Genomic DNA, 15,651 nt, shown 5'->3' with positions numbered 1-15,651 from the left:
TTTGGGGTTGGACTGAAGCAGGGGTGTCTCGCATGGCCTAGACCCTCTCTTATGCAGGGCCCCCAAGAGACCTCCAATAGCTTTGAAGATGATGTGAGGGGTTTATTGCATTTTTAAAAAAATATCCTTGTGGGATAAAATTAAAAATGAGCAATTCTGTTACAGTCCTCTCAATTAAAACTGTTTTTTTTTTTTCTTACTGCTTCAAGTGTGGGAATCACTGTTCTAACACACTCACCGTGTTGACCCTTCCACTGATACGATGATGTGAAATTTAACTTATTCAATAACAACTATTAAGCATCTGCCCTGCACCCAGCGCTCTCCCAGGTGTTGGGGATGCGGTGGAAAAAACTCCGTAAGATGCGCACCTGGTGGGCACATTCTTAACAAAGGGCTTTCACATTCTCACCAGTGGCTTATCCTCAATGCCATCACTTGCCAATTAGTGACTGTGCTCATTACAGACCCAGGGGCCAGGGTTCCTGGCAGGCTCTCCCGTTCTCCCTTGGGCAGTCTTCCACCCTTCCTAGGCCTCAGTCTCTTCATCTGTAAAAACATGGGCATCTGACTGTAATTCATTTCAAGAGCCTGAGCCTAGTGCAGGGGAAGGGAAACAGCTACTCTAAGTTCTGGGTGGTGGACCAAAAAACCAGATTTAAAGAAAAATGTCATTGATGGTTTTCAAAGAGACAGGTATGATGCAGGAAGGATGGAATCCCTGTGGACCTCTGGGATTTGCTTGGGGATCCCCACTGGGAAATTCTTAATACATCAAGAGATGGTTCTGAGCTGGATTTCTACAAAGAAGAGTAAGGGCCATATCCCACGCAAAGAACAATCCAGTAAAGCTTTGTATCCCATCAATCGAAGGAAAAGAATGGCTACAAGCTACTGAAAGCCAGCAGCATTTACAAATGAACTCTCAGAGGCTTTGCCAACTGCAGTGCTGAGTTTTTGGTTTCCTTCTCTTTTTCTCACTCAATAACTGCACATTTCTTAATATAATGTCACAGAGAAAGCAAAAAAGACCTTGAATTTTTAGACTTCAATTTATAAAACACTTAGGTTCTAGAGGGGTTGTTTTTAAAGGACCACCTAAATTGAAAATTGTACACGTTTTATTTATTTAGTTTCAAGATACTAAACACACTTCATAGCGTCCCCACGAAAAGGCCCTTCTCAGCAGGTCAGCCACTGATTCCACAGTGAAAGGGAGGCAGGGTGCCCTCCTTTCCTCTCTTCTGCCTGAGTGTCCACCAGACTTTTAAATTCATGCCCCCTGGCAAGCTTTTAAGGTGCAATTCTGAGACCCTCCCCTTGCCCCTCCCAGAAGGTGGCCACAGAGCTGGGCTCTGACCTGGAGAAGTGCAGGAAGCCGGGCTGGACCAGCTGGCCAGAGTGGGGTTGGGGGGAGGGGGGTGTCCAAGCAGCTGAATCACCGCAGAAGATAAGTCCCTTAGACTTCCCAAAGGCCAAGGACGAGTCTCTCGGGGCCGCGGGCCTCTCAGGGTCTGCAGGCAGAGACCTCGCTGGGGTCACTGGGCTGCTTGGGAAAAGCACGCAGGAGTGACTTTCACACCTGCATCTGTTCTGTAAAACAGGGGTGGGTGGGTGGGAAGGAGGGGTCGGCTTGTCCCCAAAGCCTTTATTCAAAAGGTGAGCCGGGTTAGGGGTTCCACGACTCTGTAAGCCGGCCAGGTGTAATACGAGGTTCCCTCCACTCAGAGTCACCGAGCGCCCATCCCCTTTACCTGCGGTCCGAGCCGCTCTGCTTGGCGTTCCCGGGGGGACCCACCGGAGGGGCTGCTGCCGGGCCTGCAGCGTGCTGGCTCCCAAGACCCCCGCCGGCTCGCCCCGGGACCGAAGGAGGGGTACCCCGAGAAGGGGCGCGCCCGGTGCTTTCTGCCCGGGACGCCGACTTCCCGCAGGGGCGCGCGGGCCCCGCCGCCGTGCTCGGGGGGAGCGCAGACAATGCCGCACCAAACCCGCCGCGCCGACGCCGCATCCAAGCGGGACGCCCCGTCTCTGCACGCGGGGCAGCGGCCCCCGGGGGCCGGGCGTCTCCTCCGGTGCGAGCACCGCGAAGGAAGGGGGCTCCAGCGACGCGGAGAGCGCGCCGGCTGGACTCGCGGCGAGGAGCGCGCGGCGGGACCCGCTCGGGCCAGGGGGCGCTGCAGGCGCGGGGAGCGGCGCCGGGCGGCAGCCACGTGGGGCACCTGCGTTGTGCACCGAGGGGAGGCGGGCAGCGCGGCGCCGGCGACCCCGCCAGGGCGGCTCTCCCGAGGGCGCTGCATCGCTTTGCTGGGAAGCCAGCCCGCAGCCGCCCCTCGCGATTTTAAGCAACGCGTTGACCCAGGTCGGGAGACAAACAAAGGTACTTACTTCTGCTCTGGTCTCCCAGCCCCCAAGCGGTGCAGCAGGGAGCACTGTGCCATCCGCCTTGGACTCCGCAGGATTTATTGCTTCGACCCTTGCGAAAATGTTGACTTTGGCATCGTTACTATTTGTCATGGCAGTTGCCCTTTGTTTACCTGTGTGTTTTGTTACTGCCGTTGGGCGGTAATAATTGGGCCTTTTGGCCAGCATCGTCGTTGAAATCTGGAAGGTGCCTTGATTTTTTAAAAATCAAATACGATAAGGCAAAAATAGCTCAGTCTGGCACAACGCCTTGTGCACAGTTGCTGCTGCTGCTGCTAAGTCACTTCAGTCGTGTCCGACTCTGTGTGACCCCATAGACGGAAGCCCACCAGGCTCCCCTGTCCCTGGGATTCTCCAGGCAAGAACACTGGAGTGGGTTGCCATTTCCTTCTCCAGTAAGCACTCAAAAAAAACGTCTCGTTGCATAATCTATAGTTTCCATACTTCATAAAAAAAAAAAGTGTCATTGCATAACGTGTGCTCGTTACAAAAAACAACAACAACAACATTCGGTTAAGCAAACCACACCTCCTCCACCACCCAGAGATAATCCCTGTTAACCTTATGGTGTTTCTTCTTCCATCATCAGTCTACTCAAAATTGAATTGTTAGCTCATTCCATGCATGGGCTTCCCCAGTGGCTCAGTGGTAAAGAACCTGCCAGCCAATGAAGGAGAAGTAAGAGACTGGGGTTCGATTCCTGGGTCAGGAATATCCCCTGGCAAAGGAAATGGGAACCCATTCCACCATTCTTGCCTGGGAAATCCAATGGACAGAGTAGCCTGGCAGGTTACCGTCCTTGAGGTCGCAAGAGTCCAACATGACTTCATGACTAAATAGCAGTAGCATTCCATGTATAGTGTATCATAGCCAGCTTTTCTTTGTCCCTTTTGACATCTTTCTGTGGCTTTTCCGTTCCGTTCCGTCGCTCAGTCGTGTCCGACTGGTTACGACCCCATGGACTGTAGCCTACTAGGCTTCTCCGTCCATGGGATTCTCCAGGCATGAATACTGGAGTGGGTTACCGTTTCCTTCTGTGGCTTTTATCCACTTATAATGTTCTAGTGTGCTTAACCTGTCTACTATCAACTTTTAATTTTATCTTTAGACATTTGTGTTTTTGCCCAGTAACTCCCTGGAGGAAACTGCAAGAATAATGTACAATTCTTAGATATATATGTATATAAATACATACACACACTCGAGGGTATATAGACAAGTTAAGGATTTTTTTTTTGATTTATCATTGGCAGTTTTTTAATTAAAATCACACAGCAATATCACAGAAAGAAAATTGGGGATTAAAAATGTCCAGTTACAACATCGATATGATATAAGAAAGGAGATGAGGTGCAGAAAGAGTTCTTTGGCTTAAAATAACAAACAGCTTCTGGGGCTGATCTTGATGTGTATTATCAAGTTGCCGTCCAGGAAGACTGGCCTGTTTCTTCTTTTTCAAGCTCCTCCCCCATTATTCTTATAAATGTCAATCTGGTGGACTAATAACAATTTTGCTTCTACACTTTCCTTCTTCAGAAAATTCTAAATATATTTCATTTGCCCCTGTGGTTCTCAGAAGGTTTCCAACCATTTCAATATTGACATTTCCAGTGAAGGTGGCCCAGAGTAATGTTAAGTCCAGTTCAATCACTCAGTCATGTCCGATTCTTTGAGACCCCATGAATCACAGCACACCAGGCCTCCCTGTCCATCACCAACTCCCGGAGTTCTATCAAACTCACGTCCATTGAGTCGCTGATGCCATCCAGCCATCTCATTCTCCGTCGTCCCCTTCTCCTCCTGCTCCCAATCCTTCCCAGCATCAGAGTCTTTTCCAGTGAGTCAACTCTTCCCATGAGGTAGCCAAAGCATTGGAGTTTCAGCTTCAGCATCAGTTCAGTTCAGTTCAGTTCAGTCGCTCAGTCGTGTCCGACTCTCCGCGACCCCATGAATCACAGCACACCAGGCCTCCCTGTCCATCACCAACTCCCAGAGTTCACTCAAACTCATGACCACAGAGTCGGTGATGCCATCCAGCCATCTCATTCTCTGTCGTCCCCTTTTCCTCCTGCCCCCAACCTTTCCTAGCATCAGACTCTTTTCCAGTGAGTCAACTCGTCGCATGAGGTGACCAAAGTATTGGAGTTTCAGCTTTAGCATCAGTCCTTCCAATGAACATCCAGGATTGATCTCCTTTAGAATGGACTGGTTGGATCTCCTTGCAGTCCAAGGGACTCTCAAGAGTCTTCTCCAACACCACAGTTCAAAAGCATCAATTCTTCGGCTATCAGCTTTCTTCACAGTCCAACTCTCACATCCATACATGACCACGGGAAAAACCATAGCCTTGACTAGACGGACCTTGGTTGGCAAAGTAATGTCTCTGCTTTTTAATATACTATCAAGGTTGGTCATAACTTTCCTTCCAAGGAGTAAGCGTCTTTTAATTTCATGGCTGCAATCAGCATCTGCAGTGATTTTGGAGCCCCAAAAAATAAAGTCTGACACTGTTTCCACTGTTTTCCCATCTATTTCCCATGAAGTGATGGGACCAGATGCCATGATCTTTGTTTTCTGAATGTTGAGCTTTAAGCCAACTTTTTCACTCTCCTCTCTCACTTTCATCAAGAGGCTTTTTAGTTCCTCTTCACTTTCTGCCATAAGGGTGGTGTCATCTGCATATCTGAGGTTATTGATATTTCTCCCGGCAATCTTGATTCCAGCTTGTGCTTCTTCCAGCCCAGCGTTCCTCATGATGTACTCTGCATAGAAGTTAAATAAGCAGGGTGACAATATACAGCCTTGACGTACTCCTTTTCCTATTTGGAACCAGTCTGTTGTTCCATGTCCAGTTCTATTGCTTCCTGACCTGCATACAGGTTTCTCAAGAGGCAAGTCAGGTGGTCTGGTATTCCCATCTCTTTCAGAATGTTCCACAGTTTATTGTGATCCACACAGTCAAAGGCTTTGGCATAGTCAATAAAGCAGAAATAGATGTTTTTCTGGAACTCTCTTGCTTTCTCCATGATCCAGCGGATATTGGCAATTTGATCTCTGGTGCCTCTGCCTTTTCTAAAACCTGCTTGAACATCTGGGAGTTCACGGTTCACATATTGCTGAAGCCTGGCTTGGAGAATTTTGAGCAAGACTTTACTAGCGTGTGAGATGAGTGCAATTGTGCGGTAGTTGGAGCATTCTTTGGCATTGCCTTTCTTTGGGATTGGAATGAAGACTGACCTTTTCCAGTCCTGTGGCCACTGCTGAGTTTTCCAAATTTGCTGGCATATTGAGTGCAGCACTTTCACAGCATCATCTATAAAAATTTGAAATAGCTCAACTGGAATTCCATCACCTCCACTAGCTTTGTTCGTAGTGATGCTTTCTAAGGCCCACTTGACTTCACATTCCAAGATGTCTGGCTCTAGGTCAGTGATCACATCATCGTGACTATCTTGCTATAAAGAGCAATATTGCATAGGAACCTGGAATGTTAGGTCCATGAATCAAGGCAAATTGGAAGTGGTCAAACAGGAGATGGCAAGAGTGAACATAGACATTCTAGGAATCAGTGAATTAAAATGGACTGGAATGGGTGAATTTAACTCAGATGACCATTATATCTACTACTGTGGGCAGGAATCCCTTAGAAGAAATGGAGTAGCCATCATGGTCAACAAAAGAGTCCGAAATGCAGTACTTGGATGCAATCTTAAAAATGACAGAATGATTTCTGTTCGTTTCCAAGGCAAACCATTCAATATTACAGTAATCCAGGCCTATGCCCCAACCAGTAATGCTGAAGAAGCTGAAGTTGAAAGTTCTATGAAGACCTACAAGATCTTTTAGAACTAACACCCAAAAAAGATGTCCTTTTCATTATAGGGGACTGGAATGCAAAAGTAGGAAGTCAAGAAACACCTGGAGTAACAGGCAAATTTGGCCTTGGAGCACGGAATGAAGCAGGGCAAAGGCTAATAGAGTTTTGTCAAGAGAACACACTGGTCATAGCAAACACCCTCTTCCAACAGCACAAGAGAAGACTCTACACATGGACATCACCAGATGGTCAACACCGAAATCAGATTGATTATATTCTTTGCAGCCAAAGATGGAGAAATTGTATACAGTTAGCAAGAACAAGAACAGGCGCTGACTGTGGCTCAGATCATGAACTCCTTATTGCCAAATTCAGACTTAAATTGAAGAAAGTAGGGAAAACCACTCGACCATTCAGATAAGACCTAAATCAAATCCCTTATGATTATACAGTGGAAGTGAGAAATAGATTTAAGGGACTAGATCTGATAGATAGAGTGCCTGATGAACTCTGAACGGAGGTTCGTGACATTGTACAGGAGACAGGGACCAGTACCATCCCTATGGAAAAGAAATGCAAAAAAGCAAAATGGCTGTCTGAGGAGGCCTTACAAATAGCTGTGAAAAGAGGAGAAGCTTAAAGCAAAGGAGAAAAGGAAAGATATAAGCATCTGAATGCAGAGTTCCAGAGAATAGCAAGGAGAGATAAGAAAGCCTTCCTCAGTGATCAATGCAAAGAAATAGAGGAAAACAACAGAATAGGAAAAACAAGAGATCTCTTCAAGAAAATTAGAGATTCCAAGGGAATATTTCATGCAAAGATGGACTCAATAAAGGACAGCAATGGTATGGACCTAACAGAAGCAGAAGATATTAAGAAGAGGTGGCAAGAATACACAGAAGAACTGTACAAAAAAGATCTTCATGACCAAGATAGTCACAATAATGTGATCACTGACCTAGCGCTTCAGCATCAGTCCTTCCAATGAACACCCAGGACTGATCTCCTTTAGAATGGACTGATTGGATCTCCTTGCAGTCCAAGGGACTCTCAAGAGTCTTCTCCAACACCACAGTTCAAAAGGATCAATTCTTCAGCGATCAGCTTTCTTCACAGTCCAACTCTCACATCCATACATGACCACTGAAAAAACCATAGCCTTGACTAGACAGACCTTTGTTGGCAAAGTAATGTCTCTGCTTTTTAATATGCTTTCTAGGTTGGTCATAACTTTCTTTATAAGGAGTAAGCATCTTTTAATTTCATGGCTGCAATCACCATCTGCAGTGATTTTGGAGCCCAAAAAAATAAAGTCTGACACTGTTTCCACTGTTTCCCCATCTATTTCCCATGAAGTGATGGGACCAGATGCCATGATCTTTGTTTTCTGAATGTTGAGTTTTAAGCCAACTTTTTCACTCTCCTCTTTCACTTTCATCAAGAGGCTTTTGAGTTCCTCTTCACTTTCTGCCATAAGGGTGGTATCATCTGCATATCTGAGCTTATTGATATTTCTCCCAGCAATCTTGATTCCAGCTTGTGCTTCTTCCAGTCCAGCGTTCCTCATGATGTACTCTGAATATAAGGTAAATAAGCAGGGTGACAATATACAACCTTGACATACTCCTTTTCCTTTTTGGAACTAGTCTGTTTTTCCATGTCCAGTTCTAACTGTAGCTTCCTGACCTGCATACAGGTTTCTCAAGAGGCAGGTCAGGTGGTCTGGGATTCCCATCTCTTTCAGAATTTTCCACAGTTTACTGTGATCCACATAGTCAAAGGCTTTGGCATAGTCAATAAAGCAGAAATAGATGTTTTTCTGGAACTCTCTTGCTTTTTCCATGATCCAGCAGATGTTGGCAATTTGATCTCTGATTCCTCTGCCTTTTCTAAAACCAGATTGAACATCTGGAAGTTCACAGTTAACATATTCCTGAAGTCTGGCTTGGAGAATTTTGAGCATGACTTTACTAGCATGTGAGATGAGTGCTATTGTGTGGTAGTTTGAGCATTCTTTGGCATTGCCTTTCTTTGGGATTGGAATGAAAACTGACCTTTTTTTTTTATTGGAGGCTAATTACTTTACAATATTATATTGGTTGGTTTTTCCATACATTGACATGAATCCGCCCCGGGTGTACATGTGTTCCCCTTCTTGAACCCCCCTCCCACCTCCCTCCTCCCCATAACCTCCCTCTGGGTCATCCCCATGCACCAGCCCCGAGCATCCTGTATCATGCGTCAAACCTGGAGTGGTGATTCATTTCACATATGATAATATACATGTTTCAATGCCATTCTCCCAAATCATCCCACCCTCACCCTCTCCCACAGAGTCCCAAAGACTATTCTATCCACCTGTGTCTCTTTTGCTGTCTCGTATACAGGGTTATGGAGAAGGAAATGGCAACCCACTCTGGTATTCTTGCCTGGAGAATCCCAGCGATGGGGGAGCCTGGTGGGCTGCCGTCTATGGGGTCGCAGAGTCAGACACGACTGAAGCGACTTAGCAGCAGCAGCAGCATACAGGGTTAAGGTTACCATCTTTCTAAATTCCATATATATGCGTTAGTATACTGTATTCGGAGAAGGCAATGGCAAGCCACTCCAGTACTATTGCCTAGAAAATCCCATGGATGGAGGAGCCTGGTGGGCTGCAGTCCGTGGGGTCGCTAAGGGTCAGACACGACTGAGCGACTTCACTTTCACTTTTCACTTTCCACTTTCACACATTGGAGAAGGAAATGGCAACCCACTCCAGTGTTCTTGCCTGGAGAATCCCAGGGACGGGGGAGCCTGGTGGGCTTCCATCTATGGGGTCACACAGAGTCGGACACGACTGAAGTGACTTAGCAGCAGCAGCAGCAGCATACTGTATTGGTGTTTTTCTTTCTGGCTTACTTCACTCTGTATAATAGGCCCCAGTTTCATCCACCTCATTAGAACTGATTCAAATGTATTCTTTTTAATGGCTGAGTAATACTCCATTGTGTATATGTACCAAAGCTTTCTTATCCCTTCATCTGCAGATGGACATCTAGGTTGCTTCCATGTCCTGGCTATTATAAACAGTGCTGAGATGAACATTGGAGTACATGTGTCTCTTTCAATTCTGGTTTCCTCAGTGTGTATGCCCAGGAGTGCGATTTCTGGATCATATGGCAGTTCTATTTCGTTTTTTAAGGAATCTCCACACTGTTCTCCATAGTGGCTGTACTAGTTTGCATTCCCACCAACAGCGTAAGAGGGTTCCCTTTTCTCCACACCCTCTCCAGCATTTATTGCATGTAGACTTTTGGATAGCAGCCATTCTGACTGGTGTGAAATGGTATCTCATTGTGGTTTTGATTTGCATTTCTCTGATTATGAGGGATGTTGAGCATTTTTTCATGTGTTTGTTAGCCATCTGTATGTCTTCTTTGGAGAAATGTCTGAAAACTGACCTTTTCCAGTCCTGTGGCCACTGCCGAGTTTTCCAAATTTGCTGGCATATTGAGTGCAGCACTTTCACAGCATCATCTTTCAGGATTGACATAGCTCAGCTGAATTCCATCACCTCCCCTAGCTTTGTTCGTGGTGATGCTGGCGTTGCAAATTTCGGTAAAGAGGGGGAAAGGTCTTCATTTGTTCACTCATTTATCCCTCCCAATAATATTCGCTGGGCACCCAGATGATGAAACAATCAACCAGAGCAGCATAAGTAATGCATGAGCATCTGTGCAGGGGACTCATCTTCAGGTCTGCATGTTCAGTAGGGAGGTATGGTTTCTCCTCTAGATGGGCACTGTCCCACAGAAATGGGCTGCGAGCCACACAGGTAATAGTAAATGCTCTAGTTCAGTTCAGTTCAGTTCAGTCGCTCAGTCGTGTCCGACTCTCCGCGACCCCATGAATCACAGCACGCCAGGCCTCCCTGTCCATCACCAACTCCCGGAGTACACTCAAACTCATGTCCACAGAGTCAGTGATGCCATCCAGCCATCTCATTCTCCGTCGTCCCCTTCTCCTCCCGCCCCCAACCTTTCCCAGCATCAGAGTCTTTTCCAGTGAGTCAACTCGTCTCATGAGGTGGCCAAAGTATTGGAGTTTCAGCTTTAGCATCAGTCCCTCCAATGAACAGCCAGGATTGATCTCCTTTAGAATGGACTGGTTGGATCTCCTTGCAGTATAAGGGACTCTCAAGAGTCTTCTCCAACACCACAGTTCAAAAGCATCGATTCTTCGGCGATCAGCTTTCTTCACAGTCCAACTCTCACATCCATACATGACCACGGGAAAAACCATTGCCTTGACTCTAGTAGCTGTATTAAAGTGAACTTAATAACCCAGTAGATCCCAAACATCTCCACGGGTAATCAAGGCGAGATATTTTAAGCTGTGCATGCATGCTCAGTCGCTTTAGTCATATCCCACTCTTTGAGACCCTGTGGACTGTAGTCCGCCAGGCTCCCTGGGATTCTCCAGGCAAGAATATTAGAGTGGGTTGCCAAGCCCTCCTCCAGGAGATCTTCCAGACCCAGGGATTGGACCTGGGTCTCCCTCATTGCAGGCAGATTCTTTACTGTCTGAGCCACTAGGGAAGTCCGATTTTAAGCCAAGTCTTTGAAATTCTGCTGTATCTTACATTTACAGCAGATCTCCTTTGCACTAGTCAGATTATAAGTATTAAAGAGCCACAAGTGGTGGGTGGCCCATGCCACTCTAGATAAGAGCAGGGGTTTGAGGCGAGCAGACCAAGTCTTGGCCAAAGTGGGGATTTCATGGCCCTCTCAGCTACTTGTTCTGACTGGTTGTTAACAAGTTACCAGCACACCTTTGCCTGAGCAAGTTTACTTTAGAGAAGCTACATTTTTCATTCTGGATAGCCTGACAGCTTATATCTGTGGTTTTCATTCCATGATTAAGAAGTAAAAAAGCTGAAACTATAAATACTGGTGGAGACACTGAAACAGAGCTGGACCCTTGGTCCTGGGGGACTATGACCCCAGTCAGTCTTTCGTCTGTAAGAAAACTTCAGCCATTCCATGAGTAACCACATCCTCTTTCTCCGTTCTTCTATCAATGGACACTGGTTGCTTCCTTATCTTGGCCAGTAAAATGATGCTGCAATGAACACAGAGCTAAATATATCTTTTCAAATTATTTTTTTGTTTGTTTTCTTCAGAATACCCAGGATGGAACTGGTGGATTGTATTGTAGTTCTATATTTTTTTTTAATTAATTTATTTTTTATTGGAGGCTAATCATTTTACAATATTATATTGGTTGGTTTTGCCATACATTGACATGAATCCGCCCCGGGTGTACATGAGTTCCCCCTCCTGAACCCCCCTCCCATATTTTTAATTTTTTTGAGAAAACTTCATACTTGATATATTACTTAAGATATTGCCTAATAATGCAGCCTACTATACTTCATCTCATCCTGTAGCTCTTAATGAATATTCCATTTTTTTCTTCACTATTAGATTCTTTAAAAGTAGAAAAAATTTTAGGACATATTTTTTAACCTGATTCATACACTTAATTTGCCAAAATTAGGAATGAGTTCATTTTTTTTGAAGTTCTGATGTTTCTTTACATTCCTATACCTAAAGTTGGTATTTTTTTATAAATATGATTTATTGAGAGTGACACTGAATGTACACATATACAAACTCTAAAACCAACTTTAATAAAAAAAATTTTGATTGCAAAAAAAAAACTTCAGCCAAAGAATAAATGTAATCAGAGAAGTGAGAAGAGGCAGAAACAAAGGAAAACAGTCAAACAAGATTAAGTAATAATAGTTTAGCCATTAAGCATGATCAAGGATTTTTTATTCAAGGGCTATAGATAATATTCTGAGCCATATCCTCTGAACTATCTTCTGGAGACTAAAATCCCAAGCAGGTGGAAGACGTTAACCACATGAAGACATGCAGCCATGACATAAGCTGCTATAATTCTGAGAGCTGGTCTTAAAGAAATCGAAACAAACTGACCCTGGAACTAAAGACTAATTATACTTAAATCAAGATGACACTGATCAAACCACCACATGACCAATTTCAAAATGACTGTCAGAGCTGTTTCTGCACGTAGTCCCTTCCCTTTACCTATAAAGGCTCTTGCCCACTGATTGTCAGTGTGGGGGAAATCAGCCTTTGGATAGGAGTCTGCCCTCCTCTCAGGCTGTCGGCATTGAAAATAAAGCAAATTTCTTTTCCAGCAACTTTGCCTCTTTATTGGCTTCAGAGTGGCGAGCATCTGGACCCCCACTTTGGGGAACAATATTAGTTGCTTCAAACTCCTTCAATCAAAGTTTAATCACCTCTGGCTTTTCACCAGGTATGTGTGGGAAGGAGGCAGAAAAGCCAGTGGCCCAAGCTATGGAGTGTGCTGAGTGGTTGACTAACAGGGGTAGAAGCTTTTAATAGAGAGAGAAGCTGGGCAACTACTTTTGTCATCCATGGCAATCCCTGCTTTGTGAAGCTTTGTGGAAATTTAAAAAATAGTCACCATGGAAGATCTTCATCCCAAAGGGCTTGTGAGCCCCTTGTTTCCAAGGACTTGGCAGATTCATCTTTGTGGCCCCAGTGCCCAGAAATTATAGTGGAAGTTGCTCAGTCATGTCTGACTCTTTGTGACCCCATGGCTTATACAGTCCATGGAATTCTCCAGGCCAGAATACTGGAGTGGGTAGCCTTTCCCTTCTATAGGGGATCTTCCTGACCCAGGGAACTAACCCAGGTCTCCCACATTACTGGCAGATTCTTTACCAGCTGAGCCACCAGGGAAGCCCAAGAAATAAAAGTGTGAATTAATTTGTGATCTGCCCTGTAGGGCATATCTCAGTTGTAAACACACAAGGCATTAAGACAACTTTGAATTCCATGAAGAGATAAAGGCAGACTTCAGCAATGTGCAGAGGGAGACGTCTCTTTGGAGTTGAGGAGGTATGGGATTCTCCGTCTAGCTCTCTTCCCTACTGGCTTTCTGATAGAGATAAGATGCTTCATTTTTGACTGTTAAGGTTCCTGGGCTACAAAATTAAAATTTGATGGGCATGGTAGTTCCCAAACTTACAGAAGCCCAATTAAAATTCTTCGCATGCCGTCCCCCAAATGATGAAGCAAGGTGAAGCACAGTTAAAAACCCTGAGGAGGATTTGTAACAGGGTCACAAAACTCGTATCTTTTCCAGAACTCTCTTGTTAAAAAATGAAAGAATAGGAAACAATGCATATTAAATGGCAAGGAAACCATCTCAGAGGAAATGAAAGACTTGGTTCTCAAGTAGTCCATAGGCAACAAATGAAGCCAGAGCAAAGTGTGGAGCTCATGGCAGTGACAGGAAACAAAGGCGTGGCCAGGGGGCATAAGGAAAAGAAATATTGCCATCTCACAGCTGAAGACCCTTAGGTTTGGGGCAAGCACCAACTGTTGTTCTTAGGGTGAAAGTATCTCAAGTCCTTAAGACAGTGAGAAAAATTATGCAGAAAATATAGCTGGATTTGCTTTTAGAAAATGTGATGCCTTCTGGCTACAAGTAAGCATGGTATGTCTACAAAGGCAAAGGCTTGGGTAACATTTAGTCATCCAATCTACATCCAACACCACAGAAGCACTAAGTCAATGCCATGAAATTAAAAGATGCGTGCTGCTTGGAAGAAAAGCAGTGATCAACCTAGGCAGCATATTAAAAACCAGAGATGTTACTTTGCTGACAAAGGTCCATCTAGTCAAAGTTATGGTTTTTTCCAGTAGTCAAGTATGGATGTGAGAGTTGGACCATAAAGAAAGCTGAGCGCCGAAAATGCTTTTGAACTGTGGTGTTGGAGAAGACCCTTGAGAGTCCCTTGGACTGCAAGGAGATCAAACCAGTTAATCCTATAGGAAATCAGTCCTGAATATTCACTGGAAGGACTTACGCTGAAGCTCCAATACTTTGGCCATGTGATGCGAAGAACTGACACCTTGGAAAAGACCCTGATGCTGGGAAAGATCGAAGGCAGGAGGAGAAGGGGACGACAGAGGGTGAGATGGTTGGATGGCATCACCAACTTGATGGACAGGAGTTTGAGCAAGCTCTGGGAGTTGGTGATGGACAGGGAAGCCTGGCGTGCTGCAGTCCACGGGGTTGCAAAGAGTCAGACACAACTGATTGAACTGAATGCTTCCAAATTCTGTATCTTAGTTTTCACATACATGTGCATGCCCTAACATAAGTATTCATTGAACGTTTTCAGAGGAATCCGGGTACATCGCTGGAGGTGGCGAAGCAGGCCCTGCCTGACCTATAATCGACCTCACAGACCATCCCATTTCCTCAGCTCAGTTCAGTCAGTAGCTCAGTCGTGTCAGACTCTTTGCAAACCCATGGACTGCAGGACGCCAGACTTCCTGTCCATCACCAACTCCCGAAGCTTGCTCAATCTCATGTCCATTAAAGTTGGTGATGCCATCCAACCATCTCATCCTCAGGACATGAGTCTGAGCAAGCTCCAGGAGAGGGTAAAGAACAGGGAAGCCTGGTGGGCTGCAGTCCATGGGGTCGCAAAGAGTCTGACACGACTGAGCAACTGAACTGAAGGATTAGCCCGTGAGCGAGCCCTGGGACCCTCACCAGTGTGGGTGGTTCTGTAGGCAAGACTTACAGCCAAGCAGAGCTGACTCATTAAACACAAGATCCTCAAGACTGCTGTCTGTTGGTTTTGTTTTTCCAAATAAGAGGAATTGGAGGGCAGCCTGTGGTTCCAATCGTGCAGTTAGGAGTTGCAGAATGGTTTTTGCTTGCTGGAATTAAAGGAAGATTCCGATTCGGCAAGACTTCTGCCCATTTGCACAGGATGAGAGTGGTAGAAATCCCACCCAGAGAAGTGCTTACACTTTTTCTATGCCTGAACATTGTTCAAGCTACCCTGTAGGCAAGCGGTCTAACTTCCCTAGGAAGGCTCTCAAATCTTGGCAGTAGCTTTCACATAACCTAGAATTGGTTTCATTTAAGGCTTTAGTGGCCCAGCCTCAGTCACTTTCGTATGCTTTCACCTTGAGGTGCTGAGGTCAGTTCGGTTCAGTCACTCAGTTTTGTCCCACTCTTTGGGACCCCATTGACTGCGGCACACCAGGTTTCCCTGTCCATCACCAACTCCCAGAGCTTGCTCAAACTCCTGTTCATCGAGTCAGTGATGCCATCCAACCATCTCATCCTCTGTCGTCCCCTTCTCCTGTCTTCAATCTTCCCCAGCATCAGTGTCTTTTCCAAGGAGTCAGTTCTTTGGAGTTATTGGGCTAATCCTAGAAGAGCTCAATTCGCCAAAGCTGGGCAGCTGCAGCTATGCTGGCGATAAGCCCACCAGTTACACACTCAGTCTATAGCCCTGGGCTGGCAGCCTCAGAGTGGCAGGCCTCACAGTGACTTTATTCCTCCCC

General features: G+C 45.6%; 1 protein-coding gene across 3 annotated transcripts in view; it reads right to left on the bottom strand.

The window, feature by feature from the left end:
- The window catches only part of VWA2 (von Willebrand factor A domain containing 2), a 53,756-nt gene extending 51,612 nt beyond the window's left edge, over positions 1 to 2,144 (bottom strand). For all 3 annotated transcript variants that reach the window (XM_055424599.2, XM_088842345.1, XM_088842346.1), the window contains exon 1: positions 1,755 to 2,144. In XM_055424599.2, the coding sequence (XP_055280574.2) occupies positions 1,755 to 2,008 (254 nt within the window). In that variant the 5' untranslated portion in view covers positions 2,009 to 2,144. The remainder of the gene's footprint in view (positions 1 to 1,754) is intronic.
- Positions 2,145 to 15,651: the final 13,507 nt, after the last annotated feature.

This window comes from Moschus berezovskii, chromosome 12, assembly GCF_049115385.1.
Source record: "Moschus berezovskii isolate FMDL1 chromosome 12, NW_MosBer_1.0, whole genome shotgun sequence".
Lineage (NCBI taxonomy): Eukaryota > Metazoa > Chordata > Mammalia > Artiodactyla > Moschidae > Moschus > Moschus berezovskii.
This window is presented reverse-complemented; position numbering and strand designations above follow the sequence as displayed.